General features: G+C 40.5%; 1 protein-coding gene across 12 annotated transcripts in view; it reads right to left on the bottom strand.

Moving 5' to 3' along the window:
* FKBP15 (FKBP prolyl isomerase family member 15) overlaps positions 1-22875 on the bottom strand; it is a 61734-nt gene that overhangs the window by 9251 nt on the left and 29608 nt on the right. For 6 of the 12 annotated variants that reach the window (XM_082469126.1, XM_082469127.1, XM_082469116.1 and 3 more), the window contains 10 exons: positions 15651-15758; positions 12841-12943; positions 12249-12355; positions 10670-10784; positions 9164-9273; positions 8748-8855; positions 8129-8223; positions 7172-7274; positions 3615-3786; positions 1564-1727 (listed from right to left, as the gene is read on the bottom strand). In XM_082469126.1, coding sequence (XP_082325252.1) covers positions 1564-1727; positions 3615-3786; positions 7172-7274; positions 8129-8223; positions 8748-8855; positions 9164-9273; positions 10670-10784; positions 12249-12355; positions 12841-12943; positions 15651-15758 — 1185 coding nt within the window. The remainder of the gene's footprint in view (positions 1-1563; positions 1728-3614; positions 3787-7171; positions 7275-8128; positions 8224-8747; positions 8856-9163; positions 9274-10669; positions 10785-12248; positions 12356-12840; positions 12944-15650; positions 15759-22875) is intronic. The other 6 variants (XM_082469117.1, XM_082469119.1, XM_082469121.1 and 3 more) reach the window with 2 other exon arrangements.

Genomic DNA, 22875 nt, shown 5'->3' with positions numbered 1-22875 from the left:
ACAATAAATGTTGGAGAGGGTGTTCAGAAAAGGAACCTTCTTGCACTGTTGGTGGGAATGTAAATTGATACAGCCACTATGGAGGTTCTTTAGAAAACTAAAAATAGAACTACCATACGACCCAGGAATCTCACTACTGGGCATATACCCTGAGAAAATGATAATTCAAAAAAGACACATGCACCCCAATGTTCACAGCAGCACTATTTACAATAGCCAGGACGTGGAAGCAACCTAAACGTCCAATGACAGATGAATGGATAAAGAAGATGTGGTACATATATACAATGGAATATTACTCAGTCATAAAAAGGAATGAAATTGGGTCATTTGCAGATACGTGGATGGACCTAGAGACTGTCATAAAGAGTGAAGTAAGTCAGAAAGAGAAAAACAAATACTGTATATTAACGTATATATGTGGAATCTAGAAAAATGGTACAGATGAACCTATTTTCAGGGCAGGAATAGAGATGCAGATGCAGAGAACAGCCATGTGGACACAGGGCTGGGGGAGTGGGTGGGAGATTGGGACTGACATATATACACTACCATGTGTAAAGTGGATAGCTAGTGGGAACCTGCTGTATAGCACAGGGAGCTCAGCTCGGTGCTCTGTGGTGAACTAGACGGGTGGGATGGGGGTGGGTGGTGGGAGGTCCAGGAGGGAGGGGGTATATGTACACATACAGCTGATTCACTTCCTGTACAGCAGAAACTAACACACCACTGTAAAGCAACTATACCCCAATTTAAATAAATAAATAAATAAAAATAAAAATAATCAACACTGCAAAAAAAAAAAAAGAATGAGGAAGTTCTCATTCTTATTAGTATAATGGCCACAATACAACTTTTTTTTTAAAGTATTAAATATGATCCCAGGGGCTTCCCTGGTGGTGCAGTGGTTAAGAATCCGCTTGCCAGTGCAGGGGACACAGGTTCAAGCCCTGGTCCAGGAAGATCCCACATGCCACGGAGCAACTAAGCCCGTGCACCACAACTACTGAGCCTGCACTCTAGAGCCCGCAATCCACAACTACCGAGCCCACATGCCTAGAGCCCGTGCTCCGCAACAAGAGAAGCCACCGCAATGAGAAGCCCGCGCACCGCAATGAGGAGTAGCCCCCACTCGCCACAACTAGAGAAAGCCTGCGCACAGCAACAAAGACCCAACGCAGCCAAAAATAAAAAATTAATTAATTAATATAAATAAATAAATAAATAAATACAATCTCATTACTGTTAAAAATGTTATCAGCATACATATATGGATGTACATTTATTTTATACATACATGTATATATGTATGTGTGTGCATATATTATATACACAGAAAACAATCTGGAAGAATAATCATATATCTTTTATAGTTGTTGCCTCTAGTGTATGAGAGGGGGAAAAGATAAATTTTATTTTTTATTTTATACTTTTCTGTATTATTTGTATTTGTTACAATGAGCACATGCAACTGTAATTTTTCAAAGGAAAATAAAAATGTTTATTAAACAGCTAACCCTGGCCACTTGGGCCCAACCGAGAAACTTCAGATGTAGAACTTACCTTTTCCAGAGACTCCTTCTCAGCTCGAAGGTCAGTCAGCTCCTCCTCCAAGGACGTCACCCTGAGTTCCAGTTGTCTCCGGCTTTGCTTTTCACTCTTGAATTTGGACTGTGCTTGCTCAGAGGTTTCTTGGAGCTCTGGGATATGACAGCACAGAGACTTGGCTGCAGAACCAGAGCTGCAGTGGGTTGTATGGCATCCCAGCACCGCCTTCAAAGCTGCATTCCATCATCTCCCAACACTACCACACGAGCCTCTTCCACTCACTTCCTCCAGCATCACCTCACTGACCAAGAGCAGGTTTATAAAGCCATAAACTGACTCCCCCATCCATCCATATTTATCTCTGCACCTACATGTCACGTTCGACACATACGAAATGGAAGAGAAATGTTCCAAGTGGTCAGAGACCACCTTTGGAATATTACCACTCCCACAATTCCATTTCAGTCACCATCTCAACACACTGGACTCAACACATTGAGATCTTTGTTTAGTAGTGGTCCAGGCCCTTTCTCACTGCCTGGGTAAGATATTCTCAACTCTCTTGGTAGCTGGGACATTCTACCAAGAGTCTGCTTTCAAAACATTCCTTCTCAAATAAAGCTATTTGGAATATTTCTTAAAAATGTAATGCATCAAACAACAAGGTCCTACTGTATAATATAGAGAACTACATTCAATATCCTATGATGAACCATAATGGAAAAGAATATTAAAAAAAGAATCTATATATATGTATAACTGAATCACTTTGCTATACAGTAGTAATTAACACAACATTGTAATCAACTATACATCAATAAAAAATAATAATAAAAAAATTAAAATGTAATGCATCAAAATTAATTTTGTTGGAAAACTTTTGAGATCCTTATGGTGCCCTTAAGGTAACTGTCACAGGGCACCACAAAAACAGGAAAGAGGATATCTGTATGACATTCAAGTCTAAGATTTTCCCTCAAGTGCGCCCAAGTGATGCTCTAAAAAGGAAGGGATTTATCTTCAAGGTATCACTTCACCAACTGACATCAGTGTTTTTTAGCTTTCTTTTTGGGCAAGTTAATTTTGCTTTTTCCTAACTCTGCTGCTATTCCAGCCACACCCCACCCACTGGTCCCATCTGTGCTTTCCACATGTCTTTATACAAAGTGGTGGATGAATCAACATGCCAGTCTCCACAAATCTGCTTTTCAAGTCACCATGTCTTGAGCAGCACCACTGTGCCAGGCACTAAACTAATACTAAGGGAAGGACTTTACAAAGATGAGCAAGACACCATCCTTGCCCTTGAGAGGCTTGCATTCTAGAAGGGAAAACACATATAAGTAGTGCTGATCAAAGGCTATCTCTGATAATGGGCATAATAATGCACTCGGAGATGAAGGATTTTAAAGGAGATCAAATATTCTAGGAAAGAAAAAGGGAAAGTTTCTGAAAGAGGCAGTTTTTGGAGAGAACTGGAGGCAAATCTTGGCGATGGTGGGCACACCAAGTCCAGAGAATAGCATGGATAAAAAGCAAGGCAAGAAATACAGGATGTGTTGAAGCAGCAGGCTGGCTAGTATGTCCAGAGCTACGTTGAATTGGGCAACATACAGGAAATAAGCCAAGGTGGAGGGGCCTTGTGTGCCAGGCTGAAGGACTGCAATCCATGCTCTAGGAAAGAGGCAACTGCAGCAGGAAGCACCTGCTTCTTAAGCTTCTACTGAGTCACAAGTTAAAGGAACCCTTCAGTTAGATTAGTCAGTCACAAGTTAGATTAACTCTTCAAGGCCTATGAGGCCAATCCTAAGTACCAAGGATACTCAACACTCGCCCAAACAAAGCAGAACTGTGGCCACTGATCAACTCTAAATGGAAAGTCAGTTCTTCTGTTGTCCTTTATGCCAAACAATCATGTAATAGGTTTATACTGGTTCACCTTAACCTTTGGCTCTGTCCTTCACAAACTTCATTAGCATTATGCCAAATGGACTGGGAGGAAGGAAACAGTATAATTCTTTATGTTTACATTGTCAAAATCCCAGCCCCCCCCAGCAAGGGCATACCTGAGAGCTCTGCCTGCAGTTTGGCGAGTTGGCCCCTAAGGAGATCCGCCTCCTTCATGCTTTCTGTCAGCTGTACCTGCAGCTCCGTTTCTTTCTTTTGGTGGGCGGTCATTTTCAGGTGTAGATGAGAGACCTGTGCAGTGGCTGCTGCTAACTCTTCCGTCACCTTGGCCTGAACAGTAACAAAGTACGATGTCACTTTAAACATGGTGATGGCCCAACCTCACATACTCTGTGCTGGCTGAACTGGTAAGAAGATAGCTAAGGCCACCTTCAACCTGAATTAAGCCCACATCAAGCCCTCAAATGTGCCAGGTCTCTGACTCAGGAATGCCCTTGCAAAACTTGGTCCTTAGGAAATACTATGCAAGAACACAAAAATTTTGCTACAAGGATGACTGATGCAGCACTGTTTATAGTTGCCAAACAATGGAAACACAAAATAATTTAAAAAATGAGCTTAAGCAAATTGATATATCTATCCTGTATGCAACTATTAAGAATAGTGTTATGAAAAAATACTCAGTGGCTTGGTATACAGTCACCACCTATTGTTAAATCTCACCAATCTGATACATGAGAAATGGTATTCCTGCCATTTTCTAAGTTTCCTATAATGAACAAGCATTTTTTTTTAACAAGAAAAGGGTATTTTAAATTTTAAATTGAATGCCTTTGATGGCAATCCACTTCTCAGTCTACAACTTCTCCCTAGCACTACTGTACTAATATTGGGTTGGCCAAAGAGTTCACTTGGGAACGAACTCTTTGGTCAACCCACAGTAGTACTATAAAGATCGGTCACGTGAGAGTAACTGCTTTGTGGGTTCTTTGAAGAACAGTGGTAATAAAAGAAAGGAACACTCCAACTTCTTTGACTGCTCAATGCATTTTAAATGGTGCTCTGTACTGGCCAAACAGGAGCTAAATATTCTCAAGTAACATCCGATGAAGTCAAAAAGACCACCCTGGAAAACTGTCTACAGATATTCTGTTTATGAAGGGCGATGATGAAAATGATAATTAAAAGGATGGTCAATGAAAAGGAATGGTAAACAAATGACAAATATTACATTCATTTCACCTGAATTGATGTGCTCCTGTAAAAAATAGGAGAAATCAGATGACAGGAAAGGCAGTGAGTGACTGCTCCGCTGGTTTTGATTTTTGGGCAGCAGTGTATTTACGGGGTTGGACCATCTCTCCTATACTATTAAACTACTACTACCATTACTCCTCCTATACCACTATACTTTACATGCATTCTTACTGCTGTCTACTTTCTTATTATCACTTGTCCCTTCTTAGGGTATTCACTGCGCCTACCTCAGTTTTAAACATTTATTCCAAAGCCTTAATCAGTTTTCTAGCTTACATTTAAAATCTGATATTTTGGCTCTCTTAAAGGTGGGGGAAATAAAACAAATTGTATACAAAATAAAAAGAAATAAGCTATGAATGAGTATCTGAGTGTACACTGGCAAAGGCTCTCTCCTTGACCACACTTCAAGTTAGGCTCCTCTAAGCCCATGACCTTGTTCTCCCCTCCTGTCTTTGGCCAGACCAGCCCAGTTTTAGCAAGAATCCCTGCTAAGTCAGTTTAGAGTGAATCTCTACCCTTGATATCTGATCAAAGTTCTCCATCCCAACCTTTGCTGTCTAAGTCCTTGGCCTGTCGTTAGCAAGAATCCCCCTACCCAGGATGTCTCCTCTTAGTAATTTTCCATCCACTGACCCCCCTCACTCTGCTCCTTGGCTGTAAATTCCCCACTTGCCCTCTTGCCCTTAACTGTATTTGGAGTTGAGCTCAACATTTCTTCCCTATTGCAATAGTCTTTTTATTTTATTTATTTTTTTTGCCACACCGTGTGGCTTGCGGGATCTCAGTTTCCCAACCAGGGATTGAACCCAGGCCACAGCAGTGAAAGTCCGGAATCCTAACCACTAAGCCACCAGGGAACTCCCATCTATTGGAATAGTCTTGAATAAAATCTTCCTTACTGTTATAATAAGTGTCAGAATAAATTTTTTAGTAACATGTGACCTTTAGAGTGAGCTCTAAGGTACTTATTTTTGCTGTTCAGCAGGCTTAGGTTTTCATCTGTTAAACTCAGAGGACAATGACAGTTTGGACTTCCAGACAGAAGAGGAGTTTTCACCTGCCGTAAGTAGAATCAAAGTTTTACTCACTGTCCTGCCTCAACTGGCCTAACAGAAACTGAACTAACACAACGCTCAGAGGGCTTTGCATCTATCGTGGCTCCAGAGTTCACTGATATCAGAGGGAAGACCACTTGCACAGGGCCTTGCAGCAGCTAAGACCACTGGAGGAGATGAATTCCAGAGGAGAGGCAGTGGGGCGGATGGTCACTCTCACCAAAGAACAAGCAGAGTGGAAAATCACTCAAAAGCTCTTATCTCAAGTTATAAAGTGCATTCCATTCAATTTTCATGTTTTCAAAAAACTTCAAATACAAAATATAAAACACTTCTTAAATCTGAGAAAATAACAGATGAAAGGGTTACGATCTCCCAGCTGATGAGGGGGAGCCCAAACAAGAAGAAACTCATTTCAGAAAAACAGTGTCACTGGAGAAAAGACAGGAGGAGTGGGGCTTCCAAATCAGTCATCTCAACCCAAGACCCACAACAGTCTTCCTTCCTTATAGCTACTTCAGAAACAGGTCAAAATACCTAATTCTGAACTGACTGAAGTCAAACAGCAATGCTTTAAAATGCTTTGGCAGGGCTTCCCTGGTGGCGCAGTGGTTGAGAATCTGCCTGCCAATGCAGGGAACACGGGTTCGAGCCCTGGTCTGGGAAGATCCCACATGCCGCAGAGCGACTAGGCCCGTGAGCCACAATTGCTGAGCCTGCGCATCTGGAGCCTGTGCTCCGCAACAAGAGAGGCCGCGACAGTGAGAGGCCCGCGCACCGCGATGAAGAGTGGCCCCCGCTTGCCACGGCTGGAGAAAGCCCTCGCACAGAAATGAAGACCCAACACAGCCATAAATATAATTAATTAATTAATTAATTAAAAAAAAAAAGAGTAATGAGAAAATAAAGAGAAAAAAAAAAAAAAGAGTGGCCCCTGCTTGCCGCAACTAGAGAAAGCCCTCGCACAGAAACGAAGACCCAACACAGCCATAAATAAATAAATAAATAAATAAATAAAAAATTTAAAATGCTTTGGCAGACACAGATGAAGGAGCAAACTAAACAATCTCAAACTTCACAACAGATATTTGTTATGTGGCATAACAGAAATCGTCTGTTGATTTTTTCAGCAGAATAGGATTAGTTTCTAATAAACTGTATAATCCTCACCTTAACCAGATTACTAACATCAGTGATTATTTTTGAGTCAACTTATTGTAATACATTTATACAACAGAAATGTGGATGTTGGATATATTAAAAATCTGTTGGAAGATTTCTAGTTCTCTTCTCAATGATGGCAAAAATTCTGCTGAAAAGCAAACTGGTAAGGACGTACAGAGGACACTCCTTGGCTCTACACATCCTGACTTGGGCTTTTCTCTCCCCAGTTACTTTACCTTCTCTTGCTCAGCATGCAAAACTCTTGCCTGTGTGTTTTCTGTGGCAGTCTGAAGTGAGTTGTTCCTCTTCTCCATCATCAGGTTACTCTGCTCAACATACCTGTGAAATAAACAGGGAAAAAGAAAACATTTATCAAGCACTCAATGCATACCAGGTATAACCCAATGTATCAATACATTCAGTCGTTAGAGCATTGCTCTATACCTTCATCAGGAACAATCTGAAAGCATTTTGTTTTCTGAAGATCTGCAGTAACCAAGTTTGGAGGCAGGAACCTGGGCCTGGGTGAATTGCTTTTAATTTGCAGAATGAAGAGGAGAGGAATTTGAACATGTGTGGTGAGGGGAAATAAGAGAGGAAAGAGACAGGAGTATGAAGGCTGCAAGGAGGGAAGAAAAGAAAGCCACTCCCCTTCCCCTTTCCATGTGGGAGACAAGAGACACTGGAGAAGAGAAATATGGGAGGATGATATTTTAAAGTGAAATGCTATATGCTGTAACATGTTCCCCTGACCCCTCCCCACACAAAAAATTTTCAGAAGGATCTAGAAAAATTATACAATGCTTGGGTTTTATATGGAAATCAGTGAAGTTCTGGTTGATAAAATAAGAGTCAGCCCACACAGAAGAGAGAAGAGTTGACATCAGGAGTTTTCTAGGCACTAACACTGCTTTTACAGATGAGGAAACTAGAGCCGGCGGGAATAAATAAAATGCCCGAAGCCACACAACAAATGAGGAGCAGAGCCAGGATTCAAACACAGGTGTGCATTACATCACAGCCTCCTGAAATCCCGCTCAATCAACAAGCAGTAATTCACATGACAGGCAGGAAACAGAAAAGAGCAGAAATACACATAAACTTCTGTAAACAAACATGCTTATTTAACTTGGGTATTTACAAACTAAACCCTTTTTTGTCCATCCTAGCCAGTGCCCCGTACCTGTCATTACCTCTGATTTCGTTCAATTAGTTCACTAATCTTGTCATTCTGTTCTTCTATCCGACTGCTCTTTTCAAGGATCTCTTGCTTCAATCTTTCATTTTCCTAATTCGAAATATATGATGTTTAACTTAAGTTTTTTAAGAGAAAAGCACCAGATAAAAGGGAATCAACTTGAACTGACAGGTGATACTGTTACATATCTGAGAGAAAAATCTAGAACTTATGTCCACATAAATATAATACTTAAAACAATGTATCAAATTCTACCTGATGGATACAAATCACTACATCCAATAGACTAAATGTATAAATGGCTATAAAATGAAGCAGAAACTTTGGAATATGGTCAAAAAAGAAATGTTTCCTTCTGATAATAGAGTGATAAGTCACTTGGAGTAATTAAGCCATAATGGATTTTCCAGAATTTCCCAACTCCGTGTAGCATTTGTCACATGCTCTTATTCCTGGAGTGGAGGTTTCAAACAGTAGTACATCTCCAGAGAGAGCAGGGGCAAGATCTCCAGGCTGAGTGCTCCGTTCTTTTTTTTTGTTAAATGATATTCTTTTTTTTTTATTAGTTATCTATTTTATACATATTAGAGTGCTCTGTTCTTGATCCCTCTCACCTGAATAATTCGTTGAATATTGCTCATAATCATGCTTGTTTCCATTGTCACCGACATGCTAGGAATGAGCAGGGAATTGCCAGTGCTACGTTTCTGTAACTCTTCAACCTACAAAAGGAGTGTCAGAAAGACTTTTCATGAAATTTTTAAAAGGAGAAATACAATTTACCCAAGGTCTGACTACTTTTTTGAGGGGGTTAATAAGTTTCTGAGACAATCTCCAATGTAAGCAGGAGTTTTCTTCTGCTAACTGGATCCCCAAATAAAACGAACCTTCTAGGGAAATAACTACTAACTACTATGAGTACAGGAAACCAGGAAGAGTTTACCTATAGCCCTGGTTGCTCCCTGTTTGTATCCCCTCTTTATACCCCCACTTTCAGCACAGCCCCTTAGTCATGAGATGACTCAGTCACCTTAGTCATGAGATGATCCATTTTATCAGCCACTTTGCTGACTGCCATTCGAATTTCAGTGTTATGCTGCCGGGCTTCAGTCATGAGAAATGAAGCCATGTCACCTGATCCTGAACAGACATAAGCCAAAAAGAAACTTATGAAACTGTAGCAGAGGATACTGTATGAGGAAAAGCCAACAGCTCTATCAGCAGAGGAAAAAAAGAAACGAACATTTCCAAATACTGGAAAATGCTGTAGGTGATTTACACTGTCAGGAGAAGATGGAGAGGGGTTAAAGGCAAAATGCTCCAAAGCTAACAATAACTAGCTATCCTCCTGCAAAATGCATCAAGTGATACAGTCTGGTTCAAGGGCACAAGTAGTGCACTAGCAACTCAGATTGCTTCTCCATTCACCCAACTGCATGCCAGGTATTGGACCAGGTACCAAGGATACAGCAAGGAATGAAACACGGTTCCTGCCCTTGGCAAGGTCAGTCTGGTGAGGAGACTCACGTGTAAACAGATCATTATAACAGAGTGTTGTAAGTGCAAAGAATGAACCATGTACGAGGTTACAAGGTACAAAAGAAGCACAGAGAAAAGCAAGATTAACTCTTTGGTGACACACGTATACAGTTATGTCTCTGGAAGGAGAGGAGAGAGGGATGGTACCAGGAAGGCTTCACAGAGGAGATAACAGATTCAATGGTTTCCCAGATGGAGAAGGGCAGGGCCTCCAGACAAAGGATGCACTCAGGAAACCCTTACCACTCCAGGACCACAAATTTCACTGTGGGATATACTTGCTTCTTCCTACCACTGTCCTAATACCCAAAGTGATTACTGTACAAAAGACAAGCTGCAGAACAAGAAGGCAGGATACCACCCCAGCTGTGTGCATTTTATTTTGCTTTGTTTTTTACACTAGGCAACCACACTTGCACACGTATACAAGATATCTGAAAAGTTACCCAAGTGACTGTTTCCTAAGGTCAGGGGGGTTTAATGATGGAAAACAGTAACTTCACTTCACACCTTTTTGTGTTGTTTGACCTTTTTATAAAAGTATATTCTTTTCACAACTTTAAAATTTTAACAAAATAGCTTTCATCTGAGATACTGAACAGTCATCATGTTTTCTCCCAATTTCCTCCAATGTTTTACTCTTTTACTATTAACTATGAACTCTACAGAGCAACTCTGAGAGAGGAATTAAAAAGGGCTGGCAGGAGAAAATGCAAGAAACAAAACACAGAAAGTGGCCATGAGGGTTTTTGTGGGGATGATGTAAATGTTCTAAAGCTGGATTATGGTGATAGTTGCACAACTCCGTAAACATACTAAAAAAACCCATTGAATTGTACACTTAAAACGAGTGAATTTCATGGTATGTAAGTCATACCTCAACTAACTTGTTTAAAAAAAAGACAAGAAAAAAAGGGCAGAGATCTACTGGAGTCAAAATGAAAAAGGGATGGGAGGGAGGAAAGCACAGCAAGAGCAGAAGATGAGAAACTCCTACCTTGAAAATGAGGAGACTGAGAGAGCGGTGCGGGGTACAAGGGCCGAACGGGCTGCAGCTGGGAAGCAACAGCTGGTGCCTGAGGATAAGCGTAGGCTTGCATACCTGTATAGGGCTGAGAAAATGCCAAGTTACAGATGGCTCATAAAACCATCATATCTCTGTTTTCTGCTTAATTTGTCTTGGATGGAATAAAGTAGATAAACTGGAAGGAGACTCAAACTTATTGAAGCTGAAGATGTATGAGACCAGGGTTTGATATTGGGTAATAATTGCAGCAGGAGAGTCATGTATGTAATCCAGTGATGCCTGGTCACTAAAGTCATACCTAGAGAGTGAGGGAAGCATGTCTCAGGTCACTCCCCAGTCCTCTTGTGATGATTTAATTAAGTAGGAACTCATCCCTCGGCCATTGGGCCTATTGATGGTCTAAAAAATTTTAAAACTAAGCAAACGATGTTTGGCTTCATTAAGGTAAAAGAAGAGGTGTTCACTGCGATTCCAAACTAAAGCCACCAGTTTCCAAAGGATGCCTCTCCCCTTCTAGATTCTGATGCTTATCTGCATGACCAAGAGCTCTCATTTTCCTCTGAGCCTCAGCCACCTCAACTATAAAATGAAATAATAATACCATTTCTTAGGGTTGTTGTGTGGATTAAATGAAGCGATATATAGGTAAAGTTCCTAACAGCTGGTAAGTAAGTGCCTGGAAGACAATAAATGCTCAATAAACAGCAGCTATCATTTTAGTGATGATGGTTATTCTTCCTTGAATTAAGGAAATCCAGCTCATTTCCAGGGATTGGTATAACCACCCATCCATTACTAAAAAAGAATCTTAGTCTATAGGCTATAACTCTCCATTAGGTCCATTCAGGAGTGGGGAGAGGGCCAGGTAGGACTTTTCTCAATTCTGATACACCCCTTCCTAATGGGGCATAGCTTGGCCACCATCACTCTGATCCCTCTATCAAGAATCACCAAGGAAGTGAGGGAGTGAAGTCTTAACCATCAAATGTGTCAGGGCAAAAGAAAGAGTCCACTGTCCAGGCAAACAGTCAGCAGAGGCAGACAGGCTGTTGCCACTGCCTTCTGTGAAAACAGAAAAAAACCTACTTTTAAGAGCTCACTTTTGGAGGATAACTAGACAAAGAGTTCAGCTGTATTTTCATACAGCCTCCATCCACTGACCCTCCACCACAGCCGTTCTGCTGAGTGGAGTGCGGAATCTTGGCCTATCAGCTGTTTGACAGAAGAGAGCACAGAAGACTTGAATCTATAGCCCTCAATTAGACATGTGTGAAAAGGAAAACAAGCAAACATTGCTTGGGCTTTTACTATGTACCAGGCCTTGTGCCAGGTGCTTTGCTTGTTCTTGCACGAAATCTTTACAACCACCTATAAGGTAGATAATCCTTTGCTTGTTTGGACATGAGAAAGTAGGGGTTCAGGAAGGAGAAAAATTATAAACTCTGTGAGGAACTGGTACAGTACAAATCGTGCAAGAAGAAGAAAAGAGACGGACGAGAACCATAATCAATGATAGCTTATAACTGATATGGTTTAAAAATGTCATTACCTGAAAGGACTGGGCGTTTCCAGATACAGCTGCGTGGGAATCATGAGATGCAACTTGCATCAAGGCAGCAGACGGTGTTTGGAGCCCAGAAACAGATGGCTGAGGTGCTAAGATAAAGCAAGAAGTTTTCACTGTTATCCATCCCTTGCTTCTTGGTACAAGTCTGGACTATCACCTTTCACACCATCACCCTTCAGACTTGACCACTTCTCTCACTTAGGCTCCTAAAATCAGCTCTACTGGAGTCTCAGCAATGGGCTAGTGGAAGGAAATTGGGCATGCTCAGGTGCACGTGACTCAGACCTACGATGCCATCAGCTGACAGAAAGTGCAGAGTTACACACAGGGAGATGGCTCATTAGCTGAGTACCGGTTTCCAAAACTGACAATGCAACACAGCAGAAGACACAGCAAGCAGACCAACTACATCTCCAGGTCTGAAAATGCCCTACCCAGGGACAAACTGACAAGTTTTATACTCTAGTTCAGTTCTCAATACTAAAACAATGCAGCCTAACATTTTAAGGAACAATGATGACAACTTCGGTACCGACCCAATTCAAGGTCACAGAGCCTCAGAGACGTTCCTTACCTTGTGAGGTCATCTGTGGTAGCACTGGATGGGCTGGCTGAAGAGAGGGCTGGATGGACGGAGTCACCACAGGCTGCCCAGCTCCTCGAAGACCATTCACGTCCTGCAACAGCATGAGCATTTTGGTTACTGTGTCTATGGGTCCTTAATTGAAGACTGAGGGTGACTGTCCACCCTAAACCTGCTTACAACCAGTGCTTTTAGGCAAAGAAGAGGAAGGAAAGGCAAGCAGAAAGGCAAGAGTTTAAGGTATGGGCTATGGGAAGAAAGCACTCTATTATATACTGGAGTAGGATCCCTTCTCCCTGTAAATTGTATCAAATAATCATAGTTAATTTCCAGTATAAGTTGTTGATGTTATTTTGTCTGAAGCAGCTAGAGTGACTGCTCCCCATAATGTATCATTTTGCAAACCAGCAGCTAGCTACCTTAAGACTGACCTAGTCTGTTTCCAAAGAATTAGGGCCCCTTACAAGGAAACCCAGGGAATAATGCAGCCTTTCTCTTCTGCCAAATAATATACACAGACCTCAAGGTACTCACAGGAAATCAGATAGAGTAGGATTCACTGTGCCTCACTACGATGCTGTTTTTGACAATATAGTTTTAGAGTGTTTTCCCCTCATTCTTTCTCTTCATAAAAGCAAAGCAATGTTGGTCCCTACTATAATTCTAAACAAAGTTAACATCTTCCTGATTCATTCAAGGAAAAGAAAAACTTGAGGCACAATATACAGTGACTGTGATCTGCTATGCTACAGTTCAAGGGCTGAAATCTCTTTGACATTCTTTTACTTCAGAACTTCCTCTTGTTTTCCAATATTCTCAGAAATGTATTATGCATTTCTGGAAAAGCATCCCAGTTTTACATCATTACATAAATCAACCTAAATGTCTAACAACAGAGTAAAAGGAATCATGATAAATCAATGTAACAGAGCACTGGGTTATCTTTAAAGGTGATAAAGCTTTGTTTTATTTATTTACTTTTTTTATATTACTGATATTAACATAAATGTTCATGATATAACATTAAGTTAAAAAATCAGATTATGAAACAACATATAAAGAATGTCCTTTTTGTTAAATATGTTTCTTCTTTTTAATTTATATTACTCTACAATGAATAATTAGCACCTAGAAATTTTAATAATATTATCTTATCCAAATTTCATTTCCAGAAACCAGATAAAAATCAATCCTATAACAGGTCCCAGAAATCCTATCTTCCTTTAAAATGTTAAATCTACACAGAGCTTTTCCATGAAGAAATAAAACAAAATTGTGAAAAAACAAAAGCCTATTTTGAAAATTTTTTTCCTCAAAAGCATCACGCTTGCTTTGTTTTACATCAATATCAAAGAATCCTAAAAATTAATCACTGTTAAGTGTTTCAACTCAGTTGAGAAAGAATTATTTTATTCAATAAGGAACTAACCAATGGGAAAAGAACTTAGTTGGAATTAAGTTACTTCTCACCATTCACCAAATTCCAGATGGATTAAATATGAAATAATAGATCTAAACATATAATAATAAATATTTTTAAAAGACGTGTGATGTTTACAGTATCTGAAAGTGGGAAGGCTTTCTAAGCATAATGTCAAAAGCAAAAAACAAAGGGAAAAATTGATCGATCTGATGGCAATAAAATTTTTGAACTTCAAAAAAACCATGCCGGGCTTCCCTGGTGGCGCAGTGGTTGAGAACCCGCCTGCCAATGCAGGGGACATGGGTTTCAGCCCTGGTCTGGGAAGATCCCACATGCCGCGGAGCAACTGGGCCCGTGAGCCACAACTACTGAGCCTGCGCGTCTGGAGCCTGTGCTCCGCAACAAAGAGGCCGCGACAGTGAGAGGCCCGTGCACCGCGATGAAGAGTGGCCCCCGCTTGCCGCAACTAAAGAAAGCCCTCGCACAGAAACGAAGACCCAACACAGCCAAAAAAAAAAAAAAAAAAAAAAAAAAAAAATCATGCCACAGGGGACTTCCCTGGTGGTCCAGTGGTTAAGAATCCACCTTCCAATGCAGGGGACATGGGTTTGATCCCTGGTCGGGGAACTAAGATCCCACATGCCGTGGGGCAACTAAGCCTGTGCGCCCCGACTGCTGAGCCCACGCGCTCCAACTACTGAGCCTACGCGCTCTGGAGCCCGCGCCACAACTAGAGAGAAGCCTGTGCGCTGAAATGAGAGATCCCGCACGCCGCAACTAAGACCCAACGCAGTCAAAAAAAAATTAATTAAAAAAAAAATCATGCCACATACAAAGCCAAAAGATACAACAGTGGTTTTTTTTGGCTGCACCTCATGGCTTGTGGGATCTTAGTTCCCCAACCAGGGATTGAACCCGTGCCCTTGGCAGTGAAAGTGCTGAGTCCTAACCACTGGACTGCCAGGGAATTCCTACAACAGTGTGATCTCCATATTAAATTACATCAGTGGAAAAATCAACATTTCTCAAGAGAATCTAAACATTCAATCAACAAATATGAATTCGTTCTTTTATGGGTCGGGCATCGTGCTGCCTAAAGGCTGATGTTTGCTGACAACAGGGATTCTAGTAGAAAGCTAAATTAACTACTTAAAACTGCCCAGTTCTTGTGGCAGATATACAGAATTGCTTCCATTTCTCAGGGGAAGTGATAATTACAGCAGAAACACATGTACCAATACCAACCTGTATCATTTTGAATATAAGCTCTCTAAATAATGATTCTGGGTTAGAGGCAGAAAAAGCAATAATTTCAGTTAAAAGAACAGAAGACAGCAACATCTGCACTATTCATTCTAAGACAGCCAGTGGGACATACTTCAATTTCTGAATCATTGGAATCCAGCTGTGGTGGAAGAATGGGCAGCATGGGCTGGCCCATTTTAGCCATCCGAGAGATCAACTTGGCCTTGACTGTATCAGGATTCTAAAAAGAGAGGAAAGTCACAAAAATCACTGTAATCAAGGTTCATTACCGTCAGTCAACTCTACGTCTTTTGGCTCTTATATCAAATCTTTCAGTAAGTTCCCCCTGCCTTATCTATTCGAAACTATCTTCTAGAAAATGAGAATTAAAGATTTCTTGCCTAGACGCATACATGGGTCACAATTAATAACAGTAGGAAAAATAATTCCCTATATGTTGGAATGGACAAAGTGGTTTCATCTGTATTCCTTCACTGCAATCAAGTCTCCCTACCAGGCATAAGTATTCTCATTTTACAGATAAAAAAACTAAAGTATAGATTAAGGGAGGGAGGCATTTTAGATAATAGTAACCTCTCAAAAGCCCAAGAGCAACTCAGCAGATAAATATTCAGAAGAGATTTAGGGCGAAAAGAGAACAGGAGCTCTGTGTTCTAAATTCAGGTTCATTTAACACTGACTTGGCACCGATGACATACTAGTCCCTGAGCTAGACACCTCTGTATGCATTAACTGGTTCAAAGTGCAGCCTTCAGAGCAGAGTGTATACTCCTAAGGGTGCACAAGATGATCTAATGAGTGTAAAAAGAAATGACCATAACCTCTATTTTAAAATTATTTTTAAGCTACAGTAAACATCAGACATTAAACTTGTTTACAGGGATGGAGAGTACTTTATGTATATAATTTGTAAACAGACATATACTGAGAGGGTGTATCATTTTTTCTTAACTAATGGAGACACAATCAAAAAAAGTTGGGTCTATCAAAAGAGGACTAGTTAGATAAACCAATATTCACACAATGGAATCTTGAGATCTAAAGATAAAAAAAAATGAGGAAGCTTTCTATATACTAACATAGAAAGATACTGTTATTATAAAAAGGCAGATAATATATATAATATGCTATTTTTTTGTGAAGGAGGGAGAATAAAATATACATTCCTATTTGCTTACATCTGCATAAAGAAACATTGAATACATAAGAAACTAATAAAAGCAGTTACCCAAGGTTGGGGATGAGATAATATAGGGTACATGGGGGCAGAGGTAGGAATGAGTCTTCTCAATGTATATCTTGCTATATTGTTTTGCTAACTGTGCCATATGAATGCAATTACCTATTCAAAACAAAAAATAAAAACTTAAATGTAAAAAGAACAAAAAGATGGTTAATTTTATATTCTGTTAACTTTGCCTCAAAAAACAAAACTGTAAAAAAAGAAAAGAAAGAAAAAAAAAGGTTGGAGAGCACTAGTCTACCAAAAGTTACTGAAGCTTAGAAATAGGTGACAAAAGTAGCTGTGTCTCGAGACTACAAAAGAACTAATACTGAACAATTGTGGCTATTCAAAGATCTGAGATTATAAACTGTTTTTCAATTTTCTTGATTCTCTGGCTTAACCTTCTGGGTTTAGATCACTTTTTACACATATCAGATTAATTATTTGCTTAATTAATTCCTGCTTTGGACTGAATATAAGCAAGTAAACTAGTGTTGGAGAGAAATTAATCATCAATTTCACTCCATACAATTATCCTGTTTCCCAATGTGGCAGGTGAAAGCCACAGAGCTTTAGAACTTGAAGCACTTCAGCTATCATCTCATCCACATGTAGCAAACTCAGATGCCTTCACGGACCAGGCAGAGCAGCAGCAAACACAGTGTACATCCTCCTAAAGGTCTTCAAATCCAAACTTTACCACAACAGTATGCTAGTCTTCTCATGTTACAGTTGGGGAAACACAGAGGCCCAGAAACCTGATAGAAGTCAACTAATTGGTGAATTAGTGTAGAATTCCTCTGAGAGAATGAAAGTATGAAGATATGTAGCATTAGCAGTAATTATGATAACGGAGCTAATGTTAATTGAGCTCTTACAATATGCCAGACACAATACTAAAAACTCTATAGGCATCATTTCATTTAAACCTCATAAAAATCTCGAGAGATTACTGAAGACAAGCTCTATGTAGGCTTTGAGCTTAGTGCTTTATAAACGTATCACAAGAACACTTAGAGGGGCTGTGAGAATTATTTCCATTTTTTTGTTTTTTATTTATTTTTTTAATAGATCTTTATTGGAGTATAATTGCTTCACAATACTGTGTTACTTTCTGTTGTACACCAAAGTGAATCAGCCATATGCATACATATGTCCCCATATCCCCTCCCTCGAGACTCCCTCCCATCCTCCCTATCCCACCCCTCTAGGTCATGGCAAAGCACCGAGCTGATCTCCCTGTGCTATGCTTCTGCTTCCCACTAGCTAATTATTTTACATTTGGTAGTGTATATATGCTGATGCTACTCTCACTTTGCCCCAGCTTTCCCATTCCACCCCGTGTCCTCAAGTCCATTCTCTATGTCTACATCTTTATTCCTGCCCTGCAACTAGGTTCATCAGTACCATTTTTTTTTTTTTAGATTCCATGTATATGCGTTAGCATATGGTATGTGTTTTTCTCTTTCTGACTTACTTCACTATGTATAACAGACTCTAGGTCCATCCACCTCACTACAAATAATTCAGTTTCCTTTTTTTATGGCTGAGTAATATTCCATTGTATATATGTGCCATATCTTCTTTATCCATTCATCTGTTGACGGACACTTAGGTTGCTTCCATGTCCTGGCTATTGTAAATAGAGCTGCAATGAATACTGTGGTACATGACTCTTCTTGAATTATGGTTTTCTCAGGGTATATGCCCAGTAGTGGGATTGCTGGGTCATATGGTAGTTCTATTTTTAGTTTTTTAAGGAACCTCCATACTGTTTTCCATAGTGGTTGTATCAATTTAGATTCCCACCAACAGTGCAGGAGGGTTCCCTTTTCACCACACCCTTTCCAGCATTTATTGTTTCTAGATTTTTTTGATAATGGCCATTCTGACCGGCGTGAGGTGATACCTCATTGTAGTTCTGATTTGCATTTCTCTAATAATTAGTGATGTTGAGCATCTTTTAATGTGCCTCTTGCCCATCTGTATGTATTCCTTGGTGAAATGTCTATTTAGGTCTTCTGTCCATTTTTTAATTGGATTGTGTATGGTGTTACGTAGTGTTCTAATTTCATTCTTTTACATGTAGCTGTCCAGTTTTCCCAGCACCACTTATTGAAGAGGCTGTCTTGGGCTTCCCTGGTGGCGCAGTGGTTGAGAATCTGCCTGCCAATGCAGGGGACACGGGTTCGAGCCCTGGTCCGGGAAGATCCCACATGCCACGGAGCAACTGGGCCCGTGAGCCACAATTACTGAGCCTGCGCGTCTGGAGCCTGTGCTCCGCAACAAGAGAGGCCGCGACAGTGAGAGGCCCGCGCACCGCGATGAAGAGTGGCCCCCGCTCGCCGCAACTAGAGAAAGCCCTCGCACAGAAACGAAGACCCAACACAGCCATAAATTAATTAATTAATTAATTTTAAAAAAAATATTAAAAAAAAAAAAAAGAGGCTGTCTTTTCTCCATTGTATGTTCTTGCCTCCTTTGTCGTAAATTAGGTGACCATATGTGCATGGGTTTATCTCTGGGCATTCTATCCTGTACCACTGATCTATATTTCTGTTTTTGTGCCAGTACCATACTGTCTTGATTACTGTAGCTTTGTAGTATAGTTTGAAGTTAGGGAACCTGATTCCTCCAACTCCGTTTTTCTTTCTCAAGATTGCTTTGGCTATTCGGGGTCTTTTGTGTTTCCATATGAATTGTAAAATTTTTTGTTCTAATTCTGTGAAGAATGGCATTGGTAGTTTGACATGGATTGCATTGAATCTATACATTGCTTTGGGTAGTATAGTCATTTTCACAATATTGATTCTTCCAATCCAAGAACATGGTATATTTCTCCATCTGTTTATGTCATCTTTGATTTCTTTCATCAGTGTTTTATAGTTTTCTGAGTACAAGTCTTTTGCCTCCTTAGGCAGGTTTATTCCTAGGTATTTTATTCTTTTTGTTGCAATGGTAAATGGGAGTGTTTCCTTAATTTCTCTTTCTGATTTTTTGTTGTTAGTGTATAAGAATGCCAGAGGGGGAGATTAACCAAGATGGCGGAGTAGAAGGACTTGCTCTCACTCCCTCTTGCGAGAGCACCAGAATCAAAACTGGCTGCTGGACAATCATTGACAGGAAGACCCTGGACTTCACCAAGGAGGATACCCCACGTCCAAGGACAGAGGAGAAGCCACAGTGAGACGGTAGGAGGGGCGCAATCAGAGTAAAATCAAATCCCATAACTGCTGGGTGGGTGACTCACAGACTGGCGAACACTTATACCACAGAAGTCCACCCACTGGAGTGAAGGTTCTGAGCCCCGCGTCAGGCTTCCCAACCTGGGGGTCCGGCTACGGGAGGAGGAATTCCTAGAGAATCAGACCTTGAAGCCTAGTGGGAATTGATTGCAGGACTTTGACAGGACTGGGGGAAACAGAGACCACACTCTTGGAGGGCACACACAAAGTAATGTGTGCATCGGGACTCAGGGGAAGGAGCAGTGACCCTGGGGGAGACTGAACCAGACCTACCTGATGGTGTTGGGGTGTCTCCTGCAGAGGCGAGTGGTGACTCTGTTTCACCGTGGGGATAAGGACACTGGCAGCCGAGGTTCTGGGAAGTTCTCCTTGGCGTGAGCCCTCCCAGAGTCTGCCATTAACCCCACCAAAGAGCACGGGTAGGCTCCAGTGTTGGGTTGCCTCAGGCAAAACAACCAACAGGGAGGGAACCCAGCCCCACCCATCAACAGTCAAATGGATTAAGGTTTTACTGAGCTCTGACCGCCACAGCAACAGGGAGGGAACCCAGCCCTACCCATCAACAATCAAGTGGATTAAGGTTTTACTGAGCTCTGACCGCCACAGCAACAGTCAGCTCTACCCACCACCAGAGCCTCCCATCAAGCCTCTTAGATAGCCTCAACCACCAGAGGGCAGACAACAGAAGCAAGAAAAACTACAATCCTGCAGCCTGTGGACCAAAAACCACAGTTACAGAAAGATAGAGAAGATGAAAAGGCAGAGAGCTATGTACCAGATGAAGGAACAAGAAAAAACCCCAGAAAAACAACTAAATGAAGTGGAGATAGGCAACCTTCCAGAGAAAGAATTCAGAATAATGATAGTGAAGATGATCCAGGACCTCGGAATAAGAATGGAGGCAAAGATTGAGAAGATGCAAGAAATGATTAACAAAGACCTAGAAGAATTAAAGAACAAACAGAGATGACCAATACAATAACTGAAATGAAAACTACACTAGAAGGAATCAATAGCAGAATAACTGAGGCAGAAGAACGGATAAGTGACCTGGAAGACAGAATGGTGGAATTCACTGCTGCGGAACAGACTAAAGAAAAAAGAATGAAAAGAAATGAAGACAGCCTAAGAGACCTCTGGGACAACATTAAACACAACAACATTCGCATTATAGGGGTCCCAGAAGGAGAAGAGAGAGAGAAAGGACCAGAGAAAATATTTGAAGAGATTATAGTCGAAAACTTCCCTAACATGGGAAAGGAAATAGCCACCCAAGTCCAGGAAGCGCAGAGAGTCCCATACAGAATAAACCCAAGGAGAAACACGCCGAGACACATAGTAATCAAAGTGGCAAAAATTAAAGACAAAGAAAAATTATTGAAAGCAGCAAGGGAAAAACGACAAATAACATACAAGGGAACTCCCATAAGGTTAACAGCTGATTTCTCAGCATCAACTCTGCAAGCCAGAAGGGAGTGGCATGATATACTTAAAGTGATGAAAGGGAAGAACCTACAACCAAGATTACTCTACCCGGCAAGGATCTCATTTAGATTTGATGGAGAAATCAAAAGCTTTACAGACAAGCAAAAGCTAAGAGAATTCAGCACCACCAAACCAGCTCTACAACAAATGCTAAAGGAACTTCTCTAAGTGGGAAACACAAGAGAAGAAAAGGACCTACAAAAACAAACCCAAAACAATTAAGAAAATGGTCATAGGAACATACATATCGATAATTACCTTAAACGTGAATGGATTAAACGCCCCAACCAAAAGACATAGACTGGCGGAATGGATACAAAAACAAGACCCATATATATGCCGTCTACAAGAGACCCACTTTAGACCTAGGGACACATACAGACTGAAAGTGAGGGGATGGAAAAAGATATTCCATGCAAATGGAAATCAAAAGAAAGCTGGAGTAGCTATACTCATATCAGATAAAATAGACTTTAAAATAAAGAATGTTACAAGAGACAAGGAAGGACACTACATAATGATCCAGGGGTCAATCCAAGAAGAAGATATAACAATTATAAATATATATGCACCCAACATAGGAGCACCTCAATACATAAGGCAACTGCTAACAACTATAAAAGAGGAAATCGACAGTAACACAATAATAGTGGGGGACTTTAACACTTCACTTACACCAATGGACAGATCATCCAAAATGAAAATAAATAAGGAAACAGAAGCTTTAAATGACACAATAGACCAGATAGATTTAATTGATATATATAGGACATTCCATCCAAAAACAGCAGATTACACGTTCTTCTCAAGTGCGCACGGAACATTCTCCAGGATAGATCACATCTTGGGTCACAAATCAAGCCTCAGTAAATTTAAGAAAATTGAAATCATACCAAGCATCTTTTCTGACCACAACGCTATGAGATTAGAAATGAATTACAGGGAAAAAAACGTAAAAAACACAAACACATGGAGGCTAAACAATACGTTACTAAATAACCAAGAGATCACTGAAGAAATCAAAGAGGAAATAAAAAAATACCTAGAGACAAATGACAATGAAAACACGACGACCCAAAACCTATGGGATGCAGCAAAAGTGGTTCTAAGAGGGAAGTTTATAGCTATACAAGCCTACCTAAAGAAACAAGAAAAATCTCAAGTAAACAATCTAACCTTACACCTAACGAAACTAGAGAAAGAAGAACAAACAAAACCCAAAGTTAGCAGAAGGAAAGAAATCATAAAGATCAGAGCAGAAATAAATGAAATAGAAACAAAGAAAACAATAGCAAAGATCAATAAAACTAAAAGTTGGTTCTTTGAGAAGATAAACAAAATTGATAAGCCATTAGCCAGACTCATCAAGAAAAAGAGGGAGA

The sequence above is a fragment of the Balaenoptera physalus genome (genome assembly GCF_965194825.1).
Source record: "Balaenoptera physalus genome assembly, chromosome: 7".
NCBI classification, from domain to species: domain Eukaryota; kingdom Metazoa; phylum Chordata; class Mammalia; order Artiodactyla; family Balaenopteridae; genus Balaenoptera; species Balaenoptera physalus.
This window is presented reverse-complemented; position numbering and strand designations above follow the sequence as displayed.